Source organism: Mus caroli, chromosome 12 (genome assembly GCF_900094665.2).
Source record: "Mus caroli chromosome 12, CAROLI_EIJ_v1.1, whole genome shotgun sequence".
NCBI classification, from domain to species: domain Eukaryota; kingdom Metazoa; phylum Chordata; class Mammalia; order Rodentia; family Muridae; genus Mus; species Mus caroli.
Genome location: NC_034581.1, coordinates 40265200 through 40290974, shown reverse-complemented (window position 1 = coordinate 40290974; position 25775 = coordinate 40265200). Strand labels below are relative to the sequence as shown.

At 40.9% G+C, this 25775-nt stretch overlaps 1 protein-coding gene and 2 pseudogenes across 1 annotated transcript; 2 read left to right on the top strand and 1 right to left on the bottom strand.

The window, feature by feature from the left end:
• Positions 1–4341: 4341 nt before the first annotated feature.
• Positions 4342–16784, bottom strand: LOC110307345 (annotated as a pseudogene).
• A 1017-nt stretch (positions 16785–17801) lies between these two features.
• Positions 17802–22115, top strand: Dnajb9 (DnaJ heat shock protein family (Hsp40) member B9). Its single transcript, XM_021179028.2, has 3 exons — positions 17802–17963; positions 19628–19854; positions 20527–22115. The coding sequence occupies exons 2-3, from the start codon at positions 19638–19640 to the stop codon at positions 20976–20978; spliced, it is 669 nt and encodes a 222-aa protein (XP_021034687.1). The 5' UTR covers positions 17802–17963; positions 19628–19637; the 3' UTR covers positions 20979–22115.
• Positions 22116–25082: 2967 nt separating this feature from the next.
• Positions 25083–25775, top strand: part of LOC110306903 — a 998-nt pseudogene continuing 305 nt past the window's right edge.

Below are 25775 nucleotides of genomic sequence, written 5' to 3'. Positions count from 1 at the left end.
TGACACACCCATTCCAACCAGGTCACACCTATTCCAACAAGGCCACACCTTCAGATGGTGCCACTCCCTGGTCCAAGGATATACAAACCATCACAGGGCAGAAAGGGTTTATTTGGTTTACACTTTTTTTTTCAATGGTTTGCACTTCTATATTGCTGCTCATTATTAAAGAAAGTCAGAACAGGGATGCAAACAGTTCAGGAATCTGGAGGCAGGAGCTGATACAGAAGCGATGGAGGGTGCTACTTACTAGCTAGATCTTGTTTGCTTGCTCAGCCTACTTTATAGAACCCAGGATCACCAGTCCATGATGGAAACTCCCACAGCAGGCTTGGTCTTTTCCCATCCATCATCGCTAACTGAGAAAATGCTTTACAGCTTGATCTCATTGAGGCATTTCCTCAACTGAGGCAACTAATATTGGATATTGAATCACCTGGATATACTGTTGAGTACTGCCTAATAACAGACTGCATATATTATGATGGCTCTATAAAATTTTAATGGCAATTTTAACAGGAAAAATCCTATTGTTTGGGGATGAAGCTATGAAAACATACATTGAATTATGCACATAGTTTGGTGAAACATGTGTGAACAAACTCACTACGCTGCCAGTCCTATAAGAGTATAGCACATATGCTATATGTATATAGTCCTGGACAATGATAATAAATGACTATGTTGCTGGCATATGTGCATATATAAAAATTTTAATTGTTCTTTCAAAGTGCATTTCTCTACCCAAATCATTTCACTTAAAACAGAATGCTGAGCTTTGATGGAAGCAGCCCAAAACACATGTTTATTACAGTTCATGAAATTAAATTTAAAACATAGAAACCTCATTGAATAGCTGAATAATCACTAGGTTTATGTAAGTATACTCTACTATGTTTGTACAATGATGATGGAATGGCCTAATGATGCAGTTCAGAATGCATGCTATTAAGCAATGGCTGGCTACAATAGTTTTGAAGTTACTATAATAAAATACCACAGATTAGATGGCTGAACCAAAGGAAATTTTCCTCCTCAGGGACTTTTGAGAATTGTTTAGGTCATATCAAAATGCAGTAACAGAAAGAAAAGGAATTCCTACAAGTGATGAAGATGCTAATTTCTGGGGTTTTTTTTTCCATAGTTTTTTTTTTTTTATTAACTAGAATAATTTTTTTTTTCTTTTAAGGTTTCTAGGGCTAAGAGTGATATGGTCTATGTCAAATTTTAAATTATACTATAACTATATTCTGTTTCCTCAAAGTTGTGAGTTAGAGTTAAACTAAATTTGGCTCATTTTAGATAAGGCTAACTCAACTTTTATCTTCAGAAATTTGATTAGGAATGCTGTCAAAACATAAAAACTGGTAGTTCCTTAATACATCCCGCCCTATTAGCACACTATAGGACAGAAAGAAATGGCCATGGTAAGCAATTTCAGTACATCATCATCAAAAGCTTTATTCTTTGTGTTCTTGTGTGCATGTACATGTGTGAGCCTAGGCAAGAAGGGCTTAACAATTAGGCTAGGCTGACCAGCCAGCAAGTGCCTGTTTCCATCTCTTCAATGCTGGGATGGCAAGCCAGCATACACCACTGCACGTAGCTTTTTATTGTGAGTTCTGGTATCAAGACCTTTACATAAGCTTCGTGTGATCAACATCTCTCCATCATTACTCACTTATATCCCTCTGAATTGTACTTCCATTTTTTCACTTGAAATTCACAGAACTCAGATATTTTTCTCTTTATTTCAATCCACAACCACTTTATTTTTGGCTACTTCCATTTATTAGCCATTTTAATAAAGACAGATAACGTAAAAAGGAACATGCTCCTTTGTTCCCACGACTCTGGATCTGGTGTGTAACCAAATCCATTTCATACTCTACACATTTTAGGTTTGATTTTTAACTCTAATATCCAGTTACTATTGTTTAAACTTTCTATTATAGATTTCATTTGATATTGGTACTTATAAAATGTTGCCTTTTGCCCTGGTCTTGTGAAGATCATATGCCCCAGTATAGGGGAATGCCAGGGCCAGGCAGAGGGAGTGGGTGGGTTGGGGAGCAGGGCAGGGGAGGGTATAGGGGACTTTCGGGATAGTATTTGAAATGTAAATGAAGAAAATATCTAATAAAAAATGTTGCCTTTTGCACTGTGAGAACATGTCTATCTGGTTGAGTGCACATATGCTACTTAGTTACTGAAGAACAGTCTAACTTGATGACTACTTAGAAAAAAATTTAGTATCTTTCAAGGTGAAAAAAACTATAAAATTTAATGCCAGCCATAAAATAGTATTTAAATGATTCTAAGGGAGAAATGCTCAGTGTAGTGTAAAAATCCATATTTTCAACTCAGCACATCTTGAGAATTTCATTTTATTGATAAAATAATCTATCTATACATCTAAGGGTCTCTTGTCTTTCAGTTATATTTTTCCCTAGTTTTTATCATCTATTTTCTTTTAAATATTAATGTAACCTATGTAGGGGCCCTATGTGTAAAACCATAGAGAATGGAACAGGTGCCATTTAGGAGGAAGCAGCTATCTAGACTCTCACTTCACAGAAGAGGAGGGAAGTTCCTGTTAGAGAGATTAATGAGACTATAGAACACTTCACCCAATTTCTTCTTTATACCCTTGAGTCCTAAGAACTCAACCGTCTAAAGCAAATACCCTGTATTTGCCATCTATCTGTCTACTCACGCACACACCTCTTTTCAGTCCTGTCTTCCTCCCTTTTATCTAGCTATTTGCATAATTTGTCCTATTTCCACTCAGAATTTGAGGCATATTACTCTACTATTTATATGTTCACAAACTTATAAGGACTACTTATAAGTCCTAGGAAATATTTTGATATTAGAATGCAAGTGTTAGGAGCGAATCTGTAGCTTATTTTATCTCAGCTTTATTTATTTTATTTCAATCCACAACCACTTTATTTTTGGCTACTTCCATTTATTAGCCATTTTAATAAAGACAGATAACGTAAAAAGGAACATGCTNCTTTGTTCCCACGACTCTGGATCTGGTGTGTAACCAAATCCATTTCATACTCTACACATTTTAGGTTTGATTTTTAACTCTAATATCCAGTTACTATTGTTTAAACTTTCTATTATAGATTTCATTTGATATTGGTACTTATAAAATGTTGCCTTTTGCCCTGGTCTTGTGAAGATCATATGCCCCAGTAATAATAATAACTGAGTTCCACCCACATTTTCACAGGGTTGTTGAGGCAGGTATTCAAAGAAAACACTAGGATTACTACTCCACACCACATTTTGATGAGTGTAGTAATGAATTTTTTTCATTTAATATGCCTTTATTACACGTTACACATGTCAGATACTGGCAAGTCTGAATAGACACAGAATACACATATACACCAACACAGCCTTAATGCAAGCAATGGAACAGTAAAGCTTTCTAAATAACTGACAACTACATAGACAACACAAGTCTGTCAATACACAGTGAATACTAACCCACTAGCAAGAGCTTCAGTCAATGTCTTCTTCCTCCTTCACACTCCTAACTTGCTTAAGGAAATCAAGTTTAATGAATTCTTGCACTAGGATAACCATGTATATATAAAAGGTAATAGAAGCAAGTATCAAAAAAATAACAAATTCATGAGCAGAAGAATTCAAACATGTGAGTTTGCTTGTTTTTAGGACTCCAAGTGATTTTAGACCCTGTTATTTTGGGAAGGGAGCAGACAACTTATTTATTCTTTTGCCTTTAGTAGTTCAATAAAATTAAAAAATTGAATCATAGTTCTAATGTATATTAAATGCCTATATCTGATTAATGATTAAGTTATGAAGTAATATATAATTAGATTTGTTCTATTTTACTTGGTAAAATGAGTTAAACCACACAAAATAGTGGTTATTATCAGAAATATTTTCAATAAAGTCTTGAATGTGTAAATTAAAAAAAAAAAAGAATTCTTGCACTTATAAGCCAAGTGTCAAGTTTTCCATCAGTGTTCAGTGTATAATAGGCTGTGATGAACCCTGTGTCATAACCATCACTATGCACGCTGATTGCCTGTTGTGGGTAGCAGAGGACATGAGACAACATTGTATTTAATTATTACATGAACTGGAGTTTCCTAAGAATGAGATGAACTTTCCCTAGCTGAACTTTCCCTAGATGAACTTTCATTTCACAAAGGTTACAAATATATATGAGCTTACAACTGTTATTAAAAATATATATGAATGTACAACTGTCATTTGATTTAGTATTTTACAATGTATTTTTAAAAAATAATCTAGTTTCATAATATATGTTAAGTTTTCTTTTTTAGCATGCAACTAAAAATAAGGTCCAAAATGAGAAGATTTATTTTCCCCAGGAGAGGGAGGGGGAGGTGGTGGAGGAAGGGGTGGTGGGGGCAGGGAGTATGGTAAGTTAAGCACAGGATGAGAGGCCATGCTAGGTGCAGCCCACCCCATGCTTACAGTTGGTGGGGGCGGGGGTGGGGGCGGGAGTGGAAAGTTATGCATATCAAACATGGGTGGGGGAAAAGGATAGTGAGGCATGACAGGATTATCTTGTCTCTGAGGTGCAAATCCCAAACTCTCTTGAGATGTCATATGATCTGAGTTATAGTACTGCTGAGGTGGAGGCCTGCCATGGCTTCTTCGAGAGTATCTACCCCTCGCAAAGCCTCTTGAGAATTCCCTGTAGTGATATCCTTTTGAATGTTCTGAAGAGCTATAAGCATTCCAATTCTGATGCACTTCACCAAAATCTTCACATGACTCATTCAATTCAGATTTGAGTTTTTTTGCGGCCTTGAATCTGAGATTTTTTTCTCTGTTTGGCTTCTTTTTCTTTCTCATCGTCACTGAAGTCCAAGACTAATGGAGGGGGTTCCTGATCATCCTGCCAAGAAGCGTCCGATCCTCTGTCCTGTTTGAGCATTTCTGTGAATATATATTGAGTGAAGTCTTTCATTGATGGAGCAAAATACATAGTGTCATTTATTTTAATACCTTTACTCTCAATGTGATCTGATGAATTAAACCGTAACACATAAAATGGATGGGCAACAGGTCCAAATATCTCAAATATCTTCCCTGCTGCTTGTCGATCACTTTTGAAAATGACAGTATCCTCATTAACTGGAGGTATGTTAGTCACAGACTCAATTATTACTAATTGTTCAATAATGCTTGAAACTTTCCCAAGAGGCTTTAGTGCAATGTCTTCAGGCAGAATTATAGTGAGTTCTTCAACAGAAGGTAGTTCATTAAGAAGCAATTCATCTTTTGTTTTAAGAGGAAAACTCTTATCTTCTTTCTCAACTTGGACATCCTCATCTCCATCTGACAACACAGGAGGAAATGATACACAGGATGAAGATGAAGAGGACGACGAAGAGGAGGAGCTTGAGCTATCTGAATCTGTTTCACTGTCCAAATACGAGTCCGAGGAGTCCGAGGCCTGCAGCACTGGTGGCGGCCCCGCGGCGTTCCGGCCAGGGACGCAGGCACCACTCGGTGGCGGTGGTCTTCCGCCCGCATCCAAGCTTGGGGCTGGCGGCAGCGGCGGTCTTCCGCCCGCATCCGAGTTCGGGGCTGGCGGCGGCGGTCTTCCACCGACATCCAAGCTCGGGGCTGGCGGCGGCGGCGGTCTTCCGCCGGGATCCGAGTTCGGGGCTGGCGGCAGCGGTGGTCTTCCGCCAGGATCCGAGTTCGGGGCTGGCGGCGGCGGTGGTCTTCCGCCAGGATCCGAGTTCGGGGCTGGCGGCGGCGGTGGTCTTCCGCCGGGATCCGAGTTCGGGGCTGGCGGCGGCGGCGGTCTTCCGCCGGGATCCGAGTTCGGGGCTGGCGGCAGCGGTGGTCTTNCGGGATCCGAGTTCGGGGCTGGCGGCGGCGGCGGTCTTCCGCCGGGATCCGAGTTCGGGGCTGGCGGCAGCGGTGGTCTTCCGCCGGGATCCGAGCACGGGGCTAATGGTGGTGGCTGCTCCCCCGACGGCGGGGCCTCCCGACGCTCCTCAGGTGGCGGCGAAGCTGCCGACCCCTGGCCGGAGCTGCTGAACTTGAGCGTCTGCAGTTGAGCGGCGGCCTCCACCACCTCCGTGGCGCCGCCCGGGGCGCAGAGCCGCGGGAGGGTCTCCTCAGAAGCCGAGCTAGCCAACGCGGCCGCGCTGAAACCCCAGTAATGAATTTTTAATTCTGGGTCTATTAGACCTCAGTGGATAATTATAGGAGTATAAATACAACGCTTGAGAGCTTTGGTCTAAGGCCATTACAAAGAGAATTCAAGTAACAATGTTCGTACCCCCCCCCCCCAAGCCTCCATGGGACTCTCCGGCTCCTTGGATCTGTCCTGTGACCACACTGATTGTGGTGGCTATATTGTGGAGAATATCTATTGAATTCTCTTTCCCTGACTTCTTTTTTAATGGCATGAGAAATTTAAAAAATGTCTAATTGTCATGACCATTTAGTTAATGAAAAGGCACACTCATGGCTGCAGTGTCAACACGAAGAAGATAAATATCTATCTGGTACTTTTAAATGTCCTCCTTTAACTTCTTTAAAGCCTCCATCTCTAAACATGGACAGGTTGGAGATTAGTGCTTTGACATGGTCATTTTGGGGGCCCACAGTTTGGTCCATGATTAAGCATGCTTATGATATTCTCTGTGAAGCATGCAATGACAACAGCAAATGAAAGCAGAAGGTTGAGGCATGTCTTAGGGTTTCTATTCCTGCACAAAACATCATGACCAAAAAGCAAGTTGGGGAGGAAAGGGTTTATTCAGCTTACACTTTCCACATTGCTGTTCATCACCAAAGGATGTCAGGACTGGAACTCAAGCAGGTCAGGAAGCAGGAGCTGATGCAGAGGCTGTGGAGGGATGTTACTTACTGGCTTGCTTGACCTGGCTTGTTTGCCCTAGCTTGCTTGTCCTGTCTTGCTTGCTCAGTTTGCTTTCTTATAGAACCCAAGACGACCAGGCCAGGGATGGCACCACCCACTATGGGCCCTCCCATCCTTCATCACTAATTGAGAAAATGCCTTACAGCTGGATCTCATGGAGGATTTTCTCAAGGGAGCCTTCTTTCTCTGTGATAACAACAGCCTATGTCAAGTTGACACACAAAACCAGCCAGTACAAGACAGGAGAGAGAATAGTTTGAAAAAGAATTAGAGAGCAGTTAAACACTTACTAGAGAAAAAGTTAACACTGCCATTTGAGGTTAACTGTAGTCATTTTTTTTTAGAATTAAGTCTGTACGTTTCTGTGATTTCCTCCAGTTAAGTAATCTGATGTTACAGAAAACAATAAAAAGAGGGAAAAGAACAAAAGAAAGAAAATATAACTGAGTTTGACCAGGAACGAACTTAGACAAATAAAGTAAATTATTAGACAAATAAAAGAAGCATAATGCTTTTATAGGAGAAATGATTGTGAGTAGCAGTGAGGAAGATAATAGATATAGAGAATAGCTTTAGTTGTCTAGTTACCCATTCAAAAATGATAAGCTTAAATACTTTGCCCACATTTTTGTAGAGCGATGTGAGAAGTGCTCAGGCAAGTTTCTCTGCTGCACCAGTGTCATTTAGAGCAGCTAGCACTTCAGCATTAGTTGTCTTTAAAGTCTATGAGGAATGGACTTTTCCAGCAAGATGTTCTAGAGGTGTGTGTGGGGGGGTATCTTACATGGCATCTGACTATCTAAAAGTGCTCCCAAAGTGCCACGCCACCTCCAATAGGATCTGTGTGACAAGTTCCACAGACTGAGGTGACTGACCTCAAAAGGGGGAGGCCTCCTGGAACTGGTTGTGGAACTCTTTGCCGGAGAAAAATTATTGAGTAGTAGTTGTATTAGTCAGGGTTCTCTAGAGTCACAGAACTTATGGATAGTCTCTATATAGTAAAGGAATTTATTGATGACTTACAGTCTGCAGTCCAATTCCCAACAATGGTTCAGTAGTAGCTACAAATGGAAGTCCAAGGATCTAGCAGTTACTCAGTCCCACATGGCAAGCAGGCAAGGGAGCAAGACTCCCTTCTTCCAATGTCCTTATATTGTCTCCAGCAAAAGGTGTAGCCCAGATTAATGGTGTGTTCCACCACACCTTTTAATCCCAGATGAAAGGTGTAGCCCAGATTAAAGGTGTGTTCCACCACATCTTTAATCCCAGATGACCTTGAACTCAGAGATTTAATCTTCTGGAATCCATAGCCACTATGCCTCAAGATCTCCATACCAAGATCCAGATCAGAAACTTCTATCTCCACGCCTCCAGATTAGGGTCACTAGTGAGCCTTCCAATTCTGGATTGTAGTTCATTCCAAATATAGTCAAGTTGACAACCAGGAATAGCTACTACAGTAGTTCTCATGGAAATCTATCTGTTTTCTCTTATTCCTTTTCTTATTTACATGTTCCTGGTAGCCTAGGCTAAGATCTTAAGCGAGAATAATGGGTAAGAAACCATCCCTAGAGATGGGGCCACTAACATGACCTTATCCCCAGGGAAATCAACACTTTACTTTATAAATCATTTACAGAACCATTATGATAGATAAAAAACTTTCCCAACAATAAAATTTCATGTGGCCACACGTGTGCCATCAGAGGTGGATTTTGGTATATGGTAAAGAAAGCCTTAATTAGAAAGAATTAAAGTAGTTTAAATTTATACATTGAAGATTATAAAAAATCAGGCACTAGATGTTAAATAATAATTGACCATGGGACTGGAAAGTTAGTTCAGTGGTTAAGAGCACTGACAAAGATTTATTAACCTGCTCCTAGAAATATGCCACTAGTCTTGAAGATAGCCCCCACTGAATATATCATTTTAGAATTGTTACATTTTGATGACTTATGATGTTATCTGTTCTGTTTGTGATTCACTGAATACATAGTTTAAGAGTTGTAATGCAGCTGGGCGTGGTGGCACACGCCTTTAATCCCAGCACTGGGGAGGCAGAGGCAGGCGGATTTCTGAGTTCGAGGCCAGCCTGGTTTACAGAGTGAGTTCCAGGACAGCCAGGGCTACACAGAGAAACCCTGTCTCGAAAAAAAAAAAAAAAAAAAACAACAACAACAACAACAAAAAAAACAAAAACAAAAACAAAACCCACACAGTCCATTGAGAGAGGGAGCTGTAGATATAATCACAATGATATAAAAATTACACAAGTGCTGTTAGGATGTTACAAAACAAAGCCCAGGCCAGGCATGTCTCTTTATTCAAAGCATTTGACAGGCAGAGACAGGAGGATGGATGGTGTATTAGTCAGGGTTCTCTAGAGTCATAGAATTCATGGGTAGTTGACATATAGTAAGGGAATTTGTTGATAACTTATAGTCTGTAGTCTAACTCCCCAACAATGGTCAGCAGCAGCTGTGAATGGAAGTCCAAGGATCTAGCAGTAGCTCAGTCCCATAAGTGAAAATTTTAGAAAGAAAGAAAGAAAGAAAGAAAGAAAGAAAGAAAGAAAGAAAGAGAGGGAGGACTTTGATGGATTTTTAAAAGCTTTGTCAAATGACTAGCCTGCATATCTAAGTAATGTATTAATGTGTGCTGCAGAAGCAAGGTAACCATCCTACCAAGTAGTGGAATCTCTGTACCATCACCATCATGTCCTCTGTGCAGTGAGAAAGCCAAGATATGATATGTGGGTAATAGACTTTCTGTACCACCACCATCATGTCTTCTGTGCAGTGAGAAAGCCATATGATATGTGGGTAATAGAATCTCTGTACCCATCACCATCATGTCCTCTGTGCAGTGAGAAAACCAAGATATGATATGTGGCTGATAGTTTCATCTGAGAATAGCACTTCAGTGTTTCTTCAACTGAAATCTGTTGTTATAAAGGATAACATTTATTTATATTTTGTATAGGTTATATGAAACAATTATATAGTTTGTTGGAAGTAGTAAATAACTACATAAATTACAAGTTTTCATTCAAATCTATTTTATACAGGACAATTCAAATGGTTGGCTGTCTTCAATTTTAAGCAGTATTGAGAACTAGGCTCTTAAATTAACATTTTAGCTTATTTTAATTCTTTTCAGACAAGGTCAATGTGTAGGCCAGGCTGGCCTCAATTTCATGATCCCCCTGATTAAGTGTGAGTGCTGGGATTACAGGTATGCACCATCTTGCCCAGCTTGTGTTAGCATTTAAATGAGAAATAACTGAAACAAATTCTTTATATGAAAAATAAATACTTCACCCTCTTTACTACTGGAACCTACCTCAGCTCTATTTACAATCTAGTGGGATGTTTCTAGATGTTGATACCAACTGATTAAGAACTGTAACATTCAAGTTCTGAAAGAGAAATTCTGATGCAAAGGAACTGATTGTGTTACGTGCTCAGCCTCCCTCAGGTGTGGTGACACATCCTGAAATCTCAGCACTTGGTTGATGAAGGCAGGAGAGTTAGCATTTTGTTCCTGTATTGAAAATCTGAGTTTGGGGCTGGCTCTGATAATCAAAATGTGTTTTATAGGCAAAAATGTATTAATGGCAGTGGCAGAATTTGACAGATAAATTTTCCTACTAGCTTAAAATGTAAGTACATTAAACACTAGTTGACAATATTTTATATTTCATTAGATGACTTCCCTAAAACATAGACCATGTAATATATTAGTTCATGCTCCTTTATATATTTACAATATAAAGCTTACGCAAAACATAACTGTTATAATCGTCCTTCAATCTCAATTAATTTAGTTTATACTCAGTAAAATTAGCAATTTTCTCCCCTCAAGTTTTACTGTTTGTAAGATTCTAACAGAGCCTGAGTGTACAGGAAGTAACTTTTAACACTGACAACTTTATGTAGAAAGATCTATGTAAAATGGCTAGTTATTTTAGAACAGTAGCCAGTTCTATAACTCCCTGCTGGCCCTCCTTCCAGTTTCCAGCCAAGCCCCTTCAAGCATTTCTCCCTCAGTTCCCCAAAAGCGTACTTAAATAGTCCCCTCTTCTAGTTTCCTAATGCTAGCAGCTCTTCATTATAAAAACTCTTCTAGTCTAGCTGCTCAGCTGAGCCTCTCCTGGCTCAACTGTCTCCTAATATCTTCTTCTCCACCAACTGCCTTCTCTTATCACTTGGCTATTCCCACTGTACCCCAAGCCTCAAGTGGCCTTTTAAATATCCTATTCTGTTCCCAGAAATCTGAAAGGCATCCAACACTGAAAGTCATATCTTCAAGCAGTTCTAACAGGTTATAATTCTTAAAGGGCCAGTTGACTAGCAACTGAGGTTTCTTTAAACAGCCAGGTGCACAAGATGAGTCACATTTCTGGGAGTTCTCACCAAAATAAATAATGTGTTTTTGAAAAAAATCATTTAACTTTACATATATAAATAAATTGGGTTTTAACTATTATAGGCATAACATTTAAGGCATTTCAAGGCTTTTGCTACATTGAAAATGAGAATATACCTTTTACAATACCTTTTATAAATTCATGTGGAATATGCAGCATGAAAATTATTCCCTGTACCTACATGCAAAGATATATAACACATCTTTAAAAGTACCCTTTGTGAGTATCTTCATTGGTAACTGGATTGCACTATATCTCGGGTACTGGCTGGCTGTATGTCAACCTGATATGTTAGTCATTAGAGAAAGAGCCTCGGTTGACAAAATGCCTTCATGAGTTCCAAATGTAAGGCATTTTTTTCAATTAGTGGTCTATAGGAGGTGGGAAGTCCATTGTGTGTGGGGGTGCCATCTTTGGGCTGGTGGTTCTACATTCTATAAGAAAGCATGCTGAGCAAGCCTGGAGGAACAAGTCAGCAACAAACATCCTCCATGGCCTCTGCATCAGCTCCTGCCTCCACGTTCCTTACCTACTTGGGTTTCTGTCCTGACTTTCTCCAATGATGAACAGGAATGTTAAAGTGCAAACAGAATAAACCCATTCTTCTCAACTTGCTTATTTGTTATGATGTTTTGTTGCAGCAATTGAATTCCTAACTAAAACAAGGTGGTACCAGTGTAGCAGGGTATTGCTGTGACAGACCAGTCTATATCTTGGGGAGGAATGTGGAAAGACTTTGGGCTAGAAAAGGCCATTGAGTGCTGAGACTTCAGTGAGATGTTCTGTATCTCAGATGATGATTATACTGAGAGCACTACAGAAGATGGAGGTTTGGTTTGTGGAATTTCAGAGGGAATATTAATGCCTCTATCAGGGCTATTTGCTACTTTGATTCAAGATTCTGTGGTTATGGTTGGCTGGGGTCTGAAGAATCAAATATGATTAACAAGATACTAGGACTACTAAAGTCAAACTTTTAAGTTACTGGGATAACTGATGCTGGATGGAGCTAAGAAATTAGAAAAGAATTAAGAAGAGACCAGCATTACTGAGGTGAAATCATCTTGGAAGTGTTTTCTGAGAGTACAAAGAAGCTGTGTTCCAGAGGCAGCCAAGGTTGGATCTCATACTGCCAGCTAAACTGTAAGAGTCTTGAAGATATGAAAGGGTCATGGAGAAGAACTGAGGCTTGGCACAGGGGAGGCCATTTGTGAAGGTGCAACCTCAGTGGAAGCTGAAGGCCCAGAACTGAGGAGGCCATGAAAAGAAGTTGAAGCTTGGTACTATGAAGAGAGCCTATAATTGGTTACTGGTGAAAGTGTAACCCAAGTGCTACAGAAGACTCCAGTGTTTTGTTGGAGATGCCAATATCATGGGTAACCACCGAGAATAATAGCAACAGAACAGTAGTATCAGCTGGAGCCTAGAAGACAAGCTGTGTGCTATAGATGGCAGAGCTGGAGAAGTTATCCAAACCCTTTGGAGGAGTCCAGAAGATCATGAGTGAATCCTAGACATTTTATAGTTGCAGTTTGATTGTGACTGTGCCCTGATTTTTCTATCTTCAAGAAAGTATTTTACTGGAGCCCACAGTTAAGAAATTTTGTATTTTAAAAGACTTTGGATTTTAATGGGAGATTTTGGGGATGAATAAGAAAAACAAGGATTATGTCTTTGTATGTCAAGTTGAGAAGGGGTCAGTTGGACTGGCTGGTTTTGTGTGTCAACCTGACACAAGCTAGAGTCAACCATCAGAGAGGAAGGAACCTGAGTTGAGAATGCCTATATAAGATCCACATCTAAGTCATTTTTTTCAATTAGTTATCAATGGGGGAGGGACCCAGCCCACTGTGGGTGGTATCATCTCTGGTCTCGTGGTCCTGGAATCTATAAGAAAGCGGGCTGAGCAAGCTAGGAAAAACAACTCAGTAAGCAGTATGCTCCATTAGCTCCTGTCTCCAAGTTCCTGTCCTGCTTGAGTTCTTGTCCTGATGTCCTTTAATCATGACAGTGATGTGGAACTATAAGCAGAATAAATCCTTACCTCTCAGCTTACTTATTGGTTATGGTGTTTTGGTGTAGCCACAGGAACCTAAGACACCATGCTCTTAAGAAATCTAGATTGTTTCCTGACTTAATTTATTTTTTTAATATTTTTGTTTCATTATTGTCTTAGGGTTTTAGTGCTGTGAACAGACACCATGACCAATGCAAGTCTGATAAACATTTAATGGGGGCTGGCTTACAGGTTCAGTCCATTATCATCAAGGCAAGAGCATGGCAGCATCTAGGCAGGCATGGTGCAGGAGGAGCTGAGAGTTCTACATCTTCGTCTGAAGGCTGCTAGTGGAAGGCTATCTTCCAGGCAGCTGGGTGAGGGTCTTAAGCCCGTGCACACAGTGACACACCCACTCCAACAGTGCCACTTCCTGGACCAAGCATATACAAAGCATCACATTCCACTCCCTGGCCCCCATAGGCTTATTTAAACATATGAGTCTATGAGGGCCCTACCTAAACATACCATAATGCAAAATATATTTAGTCCAACTTCCCATATATTTAGTCCAAAATTCCCATAGTTTATAGCAGTCTCAACAATGTTAAAAGCCCAAAGTTCAAGGTATCTGGTGAGATTCATCATAATCACTTAACTGTAATCCCCAAAGCAAGATAGGAAACCAGCCTGAAAAAGTCCAAACACTGCATCTCCATGTCTGATGTCAAAGCAGTCTTCAGAACTCCAGCTCTTTTTTCATCTTTGTTGACTGCAACAAACTTCTTTCACCTAGGCTGGTTTCACTCTGTTAGCAGCTTTTCTCAGCAGATCACAGCTCTGGCAGCTTGAACATTTTGGTGTCTCCAAGGCAACTTCAGTGTTACAGCTTCTTGTTTCAATGTCTGTGATCCACACATGATTTTTTCTGGGCTTCTCCAAAGGGCTGACATCACTTCTTCAGCTTTGCCCTCTGTAGCATTCTAAACTCAGGTTGATCCATTCCACAACCACTGCTGTTCTTGGTGGTCATCCTATGGTACTGGCATCTTCTGCTGCAACTAGGCTTCAACAATAACCTCTCATAGGCTCTCTTCATGGTGCCAAGCCTCAAATCCTTTGCATGACCTCTTCATTCCTGGACCATCAACTGCAACTGAGGCTGCACCTTCACCAATGGCCTTCCATGGCTTCTTACAGAGCCAAGCCTCAGCTGCTCTTCATGATGCTTTCATACCTTCAAAACCAGTATCACCTGGGGGACTCTTACACATTACCCAGTACAGCTGCAGTACGAGGTACAATCTTGGCTATCTCTGGAACAGTTTCTTTTCTTTTTCTTTTTCTTTTCTATTTTTGTTTTTTGTTTTTTTTTTTTTGAGGCACATTTCTCTGTGTAGCCCTGGCTGTCCTGGAACTCACTCTGTAGACCAGGCTGTCCTGGAACTCAGAAATCCACCTATCTCTGCCTCCTAAGTGCTGGGATTAAAGGTGTGTGCCACCACTGCCCAGCTGGAACACAGTTTCTTTGTGTTCTCAGAAAAAACTTCTCAGAAAATTTCACCTCAGTGATGCTGGTCTCTTCTTAATCACTAATAATTTCTTAACTCCAGCTAACCAGCATCAATTGTCCCAGTAGTACCTTCTATTCTTGATTCTAAAGCCAGAGCCATATGGCCAAAGATGACAAGTTCTGTTGCTTGTAGGAGCTGGAACATGGCCCCCTTGTTCTATTACATTATCACTAGCCTCCTCTTTTCCAACTCCTTCACTGCCTAAGCTTGGATGTCCTGGATCTTGCTCTGTAAACTGACCTTGAACTCAGAGATCTGCATGCCTGTCTCCTCCTGTGATTACAGGTATTTACCACCAAACCTGATTTAAGCTTTTCTTCATCTAGAACTTGCTCTGTCCCAGCCTGGCCTTGAACTCAGAGATCTGCTTGGCTTTATCTCTTAGGATTAAGGGTGTGTATCACCATCAACACACCTGTCTTCTGGGATGAAAGGTGTGTACCACCATGCCTGGATCTAAATTTAGCTGGATAGGATCTTGCCCCAGAGTCTCACTCCCTTAATTCAATGCAATATCCTTGAACATGGGATTCAGCTCCATTTTACTTCCTGGTGACCCTTTAATGCTCGAACCATATGTTTTATATTTTTTCCTTTCTAAGCTTGCTACACTTGTTCAAAATGCTCTTCAGGAGAATTAACCAGAGAACAAAGTCTATGCTGGCCATTTCTGAGACTTCCTTTGTCAATGTAATTAAGATAAATCTCTTTACCTTAGCTTTATGTAGACTCTTTAGACAGGACAAAAAAGGAGCCACATTCTTTACCAAAATACCACAAAACCAATCTTTATGCCACATACTGAAATTCTTCTCCTCTGAAATCTCTTAGGCCAAGTCTGCACAATTAAAATCACTTTCAGTGACAAAGTCTTCCATGTTTTCACTAGGATAGCCCATTAAGCCCCATTTAAAGCATTCCCCTGCTTTTCAGATCCAAAGTCCCCAAATCCACATTTTTCCAAACAAAAGCAGGCTCAGGCCTACAACAGCAATATCCCAGTCCCTGGTACCAACTTCTGTCTTAGGTTTTTACTGCTTTGAACAGACACCATGACGAACGCAAGTGTGTTAAAGGACAACATTTAATTGAGGCTGGCTTACAGGTTCAGAGATTCAGTCCATTATTGTCAAGGTGGGAGCATGGCAATTAGGCAGGCATGGTGCAAGAGGAACTGAAAGCTCTACCTCTTCATCTAAAGCCTGCTAAAGGAAAACTTCCAGGCAGCCCACAGTCACACACCTACTCCAACAAGGCCATATCTCCTAATAGTGCCACTACCTGGGCCAAGCATATACAAACCATCACAACCATCTTCTGTAGTTTCTCTGAACTTGTAAGATAGACACACTATTAAATATTCTTTTTCTTTTTGCTGACATGGCTCTCTTATGATGCCCAGTGTGGCCTTGAGCTCCCAATTGTCTTGCTTCAGCATCCAGAGCGTTGAGATTATAAATGTGCACCACCATACCCTGGCTACAGTATGAGCTGAACACTCAATGCATGCAAATCTACTAGAATCTTACCAATTGACCACAGGGAAACAAATAAAGTTTGAAGTAACAGAAAAGTCAGGTTAGCACTAGAATTATTTTTTATTACAAGAGGAAAGGAAATGGGATGTTTTAAATACATTGATTTTCACATAAGTACATACTCCCTGTTAAGTCCTCCTTTATCTGTTTACCTGTACAGAAGAAAACTCAGAGGTGCCGAAGGATTAAACAAAGGGTCTTTCAGTTACAATGCAAGGGAACCAGGGGTGGAACTCAGCAAACCTGGCTTAGGAATCTGACAAACTTGCCTTGGCTTCTGAATAAAACTAAGTACTTACCTATTGTTTCTGAAATACGTCATGCTGTTGTTGAGATAGTATCTATTATGCTTTCTTCCATAACTGAAGACATAATGGGACAAGTTATAATTCTAGTCTGGCAGTTTTCAAGGTTGCTTACATTTTTTTTTTTTTTTGCCTGTTTTCGCAGGAGAAACAGGGTTTTCGAGCTTTGAGAGTTGGCTTAGTGGTTTAAGAGGGTTGTCTGTTCTTCCTAGAGGTCCTGAGTTCAATTCCCAGCAACCATTTGGTGGCTCACACCCTCTTTCTGGCAAAGAGGTGTACACGAAGGTAGAGCACTCAAAATAAATTAATATTAAAAACAAGAAACAGGGTTGCATTCTGAGTGACCAACCTCACAGGAACCTCACCTTCCCACTTAGCAGCTCAGATGTACTTTAAACATACCCACTGTTGAAATGAGGTCAAGCTGAGGGAGGGAAAGAGCTGGAAAAGCCCGAGCCCCGTGCAAACTTTGCTGTGATAAAGCAACACAGCGTGGTCTCGCCTACAAAGCTGCGCCCAATACAGTGGGCTCACGCCTTTTGGGGAACTGAGGATTAAGAGACTAACATGACAGAGGCAGGCTTGGGCTCTAATGGCCTCTCACTGACACATCGCCTAAGGGTGAGACCTGAGTTTTCTGGTCACCTGGCCACTTATGAATAAAAGCTCAGGTTCTGGTCTTTATTACGACTGCGCGAGCGATGGCCGCTCAACAGCGAAGCTTTCGGCAGGCTGAAAAAGCCCACGAGGGGCGCCGGAGAGCCCTGTCCTCTAGGGCGGAGACGCAGGGCCGGGCGCACCCTCCAAAGCGCCTGCGCGCGATGCGCCCTAGGGAAGGATGAGGAAATCGTCGACTCACTTCCGCTTCCTCACACCTTGGCACCGCCCCTCGGAGGGTGGCGACGGAAGTGACGCAAGGACCAAACGGCAACAACAGTTTTCCACGTGCGCGTAGGGCGCCAAAGTCAGGTGGGCCGGCGGGAGCCAATGGGAAAGCGTTTCGTGTAGGTCGGCTCTATAAGTGGCCGCGCCAGCCACGGGCTCCCGCCAGTAGGGAACGGGCGGAGCTGGGAGGAGGTTACTCCGCGTTCGGAGGCGAGGTCGGAGCCTGTGCGGCCGGGGTCAGGGAACCGGAGCGGGAGCCGGAGCCGGAGCCGGGCCGCCGCGGTGTGGAGAAGCTGCGTCGGGGCGCACAGGTAAGGACCGGGGAGGGTGGCGCCGAGTCGGGTCCCGCTTTGTGTTCCGCCTTGGCCTTGGTGTCCTACCACCTATCAGCCGCTTTGGGAAGCCAAGCGACGCGACTGTACCCCGAGATGGCTGCGTCACAGCTCGTGCTTGCGGTGGGGTTAGGGGGGTTGGCTTCCCCGAGGCCAGGCCGGCAGGTCGCGGAGCTCGCCGGCAGGGCCGGAGCATGGAGCTGGCGCTCTGAGTGGAGTGGGCCGGGACGCCGGACCGGCCGGCCCTCCAGCGGGGTCGGGGAGGGCGATCCCATTATTTGGGCAGAGTCGGTTTGATGGGGAAGGTAAAGCTCGGCCACTGAAAACATCTCCTGGGTCAGCTTGAAGCGGCGGGATCTGGTTTGTCACCGAGCCGCCTTGCTGTCAGTTGTAGACCAGCCCTTTGACTAGCGAACAACCGCAGCCTCTGGCGACCATCATCGGACATGCTCCGTTTACATTAACTTAAAAAAAATTACTTATTTATTTATTTATTTTTAGTCAGGATAGATCTGGCTGCCCTGGAGCTCACTATGGAGACCAGGCTGGTTTTGAACTCAAAGTGATCCGCCTGCCCCTGCCTTCTGAGTGCTGCGATTAAAGGCGTGGGGCACTACGCCAGGCTTTCTGCTTGAGTTCTTGAGAGAGTTTGTACTTGGTACGCGTGACTATGACTAAGTCTCAGGAAAAAAAGAAATCTACCTGCTAATTATGCTTAGGATAGGCCACAGGAGAGGTGGCTGGCAGTTTCCACAAACCATAGTGCCTTTTTCATCAGCCTTGTTATGTCATCATAGGTCATTAAGGACTTCTGTGGTACAGCATTCAAAAAAGCAAAGAAATACACTTCATCTCGAGTCATTATGTGTTACCAATAGTTCTTAGGTAAAACTTTGTTTTAAAGAGAAACATTTTACTTGCTGAGAAATCTGGGAAGCCCAGTAATAACCCAACTTATCCAATGTATAAACTTTTCTTCCTCTGGTAGCCCAGCTTTCATAGAAGTATTACATTTTACTAATTGTAGCCTCAAGCAGATGTTATTTACCGATATTTCTGAAGTATTTGGGAAGTTAAATTTATGCAAACAGACTATTTTAGCCACTTTAAGATCAAATAGATTTTACAGATTTGAGAAAAATCTTTCCTTCCCCACCTTTGCCTTTCTTCCTGAGGTTCTAGCCAAGCACAGAAAAGACAATTTTTTTTTCAGTAATTGGTTTATATTCTGAAATTAAATGTAATTTAATTGAATTGAATGGTAATGAGGACAGCTCTGAGGAAGCTGGGGAAGGAAGATCAGGAGCCACTTCAGGAAGATGCAGTCTTAAAAAACAATATAAACAAGTAATAATACCTTTTGTATCCCAGGCAAACAGAAATTCGCCATCAAGGTAAGTAGTAGACATCCTAAGCTGTCCTAAGAAAGTATCAGTTTTATCTTTTCAGGAGATAAGCAAAAGCCTTGCTAATAGACTCTAATATCAGAAGTACAGAGAGTACAAGAGCGTGACTAATGTGATACTATGTGCATAACAGCTTGATGCTGCTGTCTCAACACCAGAGCTTTATTGAGTTAGATTTTTTTTTAAGTCTTAAAATTTGTTCCTTGGACTTAAAAAGACACTGTTTTTCTTTCTTAGGTTATTAGAAATGGCTACTCCACAGTCAGTTTTCGTCTTTGCAATCTGCATTTTAATGATAACAGAATTAATCCTGGCCTCCAAAAGCTACTATGATATCTTAGGTGTGCCAAAGTCTGCCTCAGAGCGACAAATCAAAAAGGCCTTTCACAAATTAGCCATGAAGTACCACCCTGACAAAAATAAAAGCCCTGATGCTGAAGCAAAATTCCGAGAGATTGCAGAAGGTAAGTAAATGTTGCTGAGGTCCCATGGGTATTTAATAAGCTAATGGTAACTGATAATTTTATAAGTCTTAAAGATGTTATGGAGATGGGAGAGGTGTATGTAGGATTTTGTAGTTTGTTAGAATAAATACCTGGTTCCTGAATAAGTAAATTAATTGTGGTAGGTAGGTCATTTTATTTTACAGTTTTAAAGATGTTGGCAGGGTATCATTTATCTTTTTTTTTTATTTGTGAAACCACTGAACCACTGTCTAAAAAGGAGTATTTGAACACCAAAATGATCAACTTAGTAAATATCAATTTACTTAGTAAATTAATTCATTTCATCTACATTTCAAACCAATGTGTATTTAAAAATCTGTAAAGAACATTTTGTCATAATACTAGGGCTAAAAGAAACCATACATCATGGGCATTAAGTAGTTAATGGTGAGTGGGCTTATGCAGGGGGGAATTAAACATTTACTTCAACTAGTAAGAAAGTAAAAAATCTGATTTTTCTATTAGCTGAATACATTTGATAATTTATTTCTTTAACAGTTAAAACTTGTTTTCCAACTTATATTTTAACTTTATCATTATGTGTAGTAGTTTGTCATATATTTGAAGTTTGCATATACACAATTTGGGATATTTTATCTTCAATTCCTAAAAGGTTTTTATCTGTTTCAGCATATGAAACGCTCTCGGATGCCAATAGTCGGAAAGAGTATGACACAATTGGACACAGTGCTTTTACTAATGTCAAAGGACAAAGAGGGAATGGAAGTCCTTTTGAACAGTCATTTAACTTCAATTTTGATGACTTATTTAAAGACTTTAATTTTTTTGGTCAGAACCAAAACACTCGGTCTAAGAAGCATTTTGAAAACCACTTCCACACACGCCAGGATGGTTCCAGTAGACAAAGGCATCACTTCCAGGAGTTTTCTTTTGGAGGCGGATTGTTTGATGATATGTTTGAAGACATGGAGAAAATGTTTTCTTTTAGTGGCTTTGATACCACCAATCGACACACAGTACAGACTGAAAATAGATTTCATGGATCTAGCAAGCACTGCAGGACTGTCACTCAACGAAGAGGAAATATGGTTACTACATACACTGATTGTTCAGGACAATAGTTGAATCTTTTCCTGTTTCCACTAAGCCCACCTAGTTTATTCTTCCTTACTATGTCTGATGAAAAAAGTTTTCTGTGAACTATTTTGGTAAATGCATGATTTCACTTATGTTAAGCTGTTTGTTATAGGTATTCCATATATTGAACTTTTTGTTTTTTAAAACAAATTAAAATACATTCAGTTAGTAGACAACTGTAATTTTCCTGATTAGGAGAAGTTCTTTTGAAAGATCATTTGCAAGATTTTTTTTTACATTACCTGTCCTTTTGGTCATTAATTTTCACCCCACCCCCACACCCCAAAAAAATCCCAAACAAAACTCAGCCCAACACATACTTAACAATTACGTTTTAAAAGTTCCCATAGATTTACATTGTGTGAACTTGAATAATAATTGCAGTGAAACCTCTGCAAATTCCAAACTGCGTGCCCTGGGGCCCTGACTTGGGTTGGGAAATGTCGGAAGCTGTGATTGAGTCATTTAGTGAAGAAGACTGTGGCTTTTGGCTATTTGCCCCGGAAGCTTTAGAAAGTGAAGGCTTGATGTTTATCACACAGAGATGCCTTTTCTACCGTAGGATTGGTGTAATGGGGAAGATTGTATTGCTCGTCGTTAAGGTGAAAAAGGTTTAAAACTTATGACATATTGCCAAGAAATTGTGTTTTAGTACTGGGTGAATGATTTTGTTTGATCAAAATCATAGCTTTGTAAACATCCTTTGAATATTTTTCTATTTGTTGACTTTCTAGGTCTTCGATTTGTTTTTGGTGTGTGTGTGTGTGTATGTAGTTACTCTTTTGCACTTATCTTTATCTAGAGATTGACTAATACCTCATTCTTTTTGTAAAAGCAGCCAGTAATTTCTGTGCAACCTTATTATGTGCAATATTTTTAAATTTTAAGAAATGTGTGCTTCTTTTGTTGTTAGAGTTATTTCTTTAGTTCTGCACTTTTCCATGTTATACTCCATATGAGTATTAATCCTATGGATGCATATGAAAACTAGTAATGTCTCATACAATATTGTGTGTGAGTAAGAGAAACTATAAATATTTACAACCTGATCTTCAGTGTTGTCATTTTATTATGCAGTTTTGGGATGTATAGTATTCATAAAGTGAAGCATATTCTGATCATAGGCCATATCCTTGAAGTTTTGTGTAACTGAAATTCCCCCAGACGATCTTATTATATTGCCATTTGTTATCTTCTCTTGTGTTATCTCATATTTCAGTAGCTTGATGGTTTTATTTTCTATAATTTTTGTGTATTTGCTTTTTTGAAAGCAAGTGTTATATCACAAGACCTTTCCTAATTAGGACTGGCTAAGAAAAGCAGAGACTTCATTCTCAAAGATGAAGGACTTCTCCCCTCAAACACACATACATGACACATGACGTGCTTGGAATGATTCTAATGTGTGCCAGGCGTGCATTCTACCATTAAGGTACATTGCTAGCCCTATACACCCTTTTTGTTGATGTTTTTCAGCCATGTTGTCACTTGAGTCCTGACTTTATAATACCCACAAGACTAGCTGGCTAGTCAAGCTCCCGGGTTCCTCTAATCTCTACCCTGCCCCCATGCTGGCGTTACAGCTACTCCTGAGTCCTGGGGATCTGGGTTCAGGACCCCAAGCTTATGCTTCACCCGACTGCTCTTCCAAAGGTCAGGAGTTCAAATCCCAGCAACCACATGGTGGCTCAACCATCCGTAAGGAGATCTGACTCCCTCTTCTGGAGTGTCTGAAGAAAGCTACAGTGTACTTACATATAATAAATAAATCTTTAAAAAAGAAAGGACTGAAGGAGCTTGTAGCCCCATAGGAGGAACAATATGAACCAACTAGTACCCCCAGAGCTCCCAGGGACTAAACCACCAACCAAAGAGTACACATGGAGGGACCCATGGCTCCAGCTGCATATGTAGCAGAGGATGGCCTTGTTGGACATGAATGGGAGGAGAGGCCCTTGGTCCTGAGAAGGTTTGATGCCGCAGTGTAGGGGAATCCCAAGACAGGGAAGCACTAGTTGGTGGGTTGGTGAGCAGTGGGTGGTGGTGATGGGATAGGGGGTTTTCTGAGGGGAAACCAGGAGAGAGGATAACATTTGAAATGTAAATAAAATATCTATTAAAAAAATCCAACAAAAAAGACTAATTGATTAAAAAAATACCTCATTTCAAATAAGTATTAACAAAGGATGAATTATTCTCATGTTTATCTCCTCAAAGGCCTGATCATCCTTATTTTTGCCCATTGTGAGTTCTGAATATTTTGATCCTCTTGAGAATTTAAATTTCCTTCTTGGGTATGATAGTATATGACAGAGGTCACAATCCTCCAGAAGCTAAGGTACTAGCATCCCAAATTTAAGGCCACCTTGTGTTATATACATCAGAATCCTGCCTTAAGCACCAAAGCAATTTGTGCATTCCTATGATAATTTTAGTTTTTTGAAATTTCTTTGTTGATGAACAACTTACTAGGAGACTATGAGATCATTGTCACGCAGAATAAAGAGATTGGTAAATCACTATTCAATAGGTCTCTCAATATTTTGTATACAGGATTATGTAGGATTTTAAAATTACATCTATTTGTGTATAAGTGTGTCCATACCATAGCATATGTGGTAGTCAGAGGACAACTTGTAGTTTTGTCCTTTCACTGTGGAAGTACTAAAATTACCAGGAATTGAACTCTGGTCTTCCAACTTGGCAGCAAAGGACCTAGTGTAGCTATCCTTACCTTAGAGTTCAAACCAAAACTAAAAATAATTTTAAAAAGGATACTACATATTAATAAAAATTCATCTAGAAGGTACAACAATGTAAATACGCACATAATGTTGGGAACAAAAAGATAATTTTGTTTCCTATCGTCACTGTAACTAAAGTAGAAGTTAACAATGGTCGTTTCATTAAAAAAAGTCATAAGGCCTCATATGGACACACTGATACTAGGATACTTAAATACTACCCTGAGTCTTCTAAAGTAAGAGGAATTATAGAGCTATGTTGTGACTCCCAAACATAAAACTATTTTGCTGCTACTTCATAACTAATTTTGTTTACTCTTATAAGTCATGAACATCTAATTTTCAGGCTATCTGATACTCAACTCCCTGTGACAGGGTCAGGCAACCTAAAGGTTTCAGCCTATGGGTTGAGAACCGCTGGGTCTGATCAACTAGACTTAACAGATACATTCCTTTCAATAGATAAGGAATACTCATCTTCTTCAGCTGCAATAGAACTTTCTTCAAAACTGATTATGCCATAGGACCCAAGTCTCAGCAAACAAACTAAAGTAGAAATTAACACTGTCAATTTTTCGAAGGACTGTGTGGGAAGCTCTTGCTCTTTACTCTTCTAGTTAAATAACAGAAGGACCTTTTCCTGCAGGTCATGGAATAAGCCGCTAGAAAGATTATCCCCTGGAGCTCCCAGTGCAAAGATGCAGTAACTGTAGAGTTGTGAAGATAAGAAGCAGCAGCAAGAGTGCAGAATAGCTTTGGCATGCCAAGCATACCTGTGGGCTCCTGCTGCCTGAGCCTACTCAACTCACCCAAAGCTGGCTTCAGGCCATAAGGAGATCTAAGCAAATGGGACTCCTGAGGAAAATGCTTTTTTGCAGCTATCTCAGTCAGATAGACTTTCATAGCACATTCAAAGTATATCAGATACTAGCAAGAATTAGCAGGCTCAACAGTTTGAGATTTTTCAGAACGATTATTAAAATATTTTCAGACATCTGATAGAATTCTGCATTAATAAACCAGATTTTAAAAAAATTTAAACTTAGTAGAATTATAATTACATTTTTTCTCTTTCATCCCTCTAATCATTTTCATACACTCTGTTTTCAGATTTATGGCCTCAATTATTTATATATTTGTGTGTGTGTATTATATATATAATTATAATATATATATTATAATTGGGACTGGATATCACTTGTTCCTTGTGTTTTGATCAGATGTGGTTTTCTGTCATGTTTTTTTTTTCCTATTGCAAGGAGACATTTCTTTGATAAGGGGTGAGAACTAATTTGTGGGCATAAGGATAAATACTTAGGCTCTTCGGGAAAACACCAAATGGGGATGACACCTGTGCAGTGGGAGGGCCCGGAGGACCGGGGGTGGGGGGGGTGGGGAAGGGGAGTCAGAATTAGGAGGCCAGGGCGGCCTTGGTTGTGGTCCAGGCCATGGCCGAGGTCGAGGCCGCTGGGCTCGTGGAGGTAAAGCTGAAGACAAGGAGTGGATCAAGCTGGGCTGCCTGGTTAAGGACATGAAGATCAAGTCCTTGGAGGAGATCTACCTGTTCTCCCTGCCTATTAAGGAGTCTGAGATCATTGGCTTTTTTTCCTGGGTGCATCCCTAAAGGATGAGGTTCTGAAAATCATGCCAGTGCAGAAGCAGATTCGGGCTGCCCAGCGAACCAGGTTCAAGGCATTTGTTGCTATTGGGGACTACAATGGTCATGTTGGTCTTGGTGTTAAGTGCTCCAAGGAGGTTGCCACTGCCATCCGAGGGGCTATCATCTTGGCCAAGCTTTCTATTGTCCCTGTGAGAAGAGGTTACTGGGGGAACAAGATTGGCAAGTCCCACACTGTTCCATGCAAGGTGACAGGCCGCTGTGGCTCTGTGCTGGTGCGTCTCATCCCTGCCCCCAGAGGCACTGGCATTGTCTCTGCTCCTGTGCCCAAGAAGCTACTGATGATGGCCGGTATAGATGAATGCTACACTTCAGCCAGAGGTTGCACTGCTGCCCTGGGCAACTTTGCTAAGGCCACC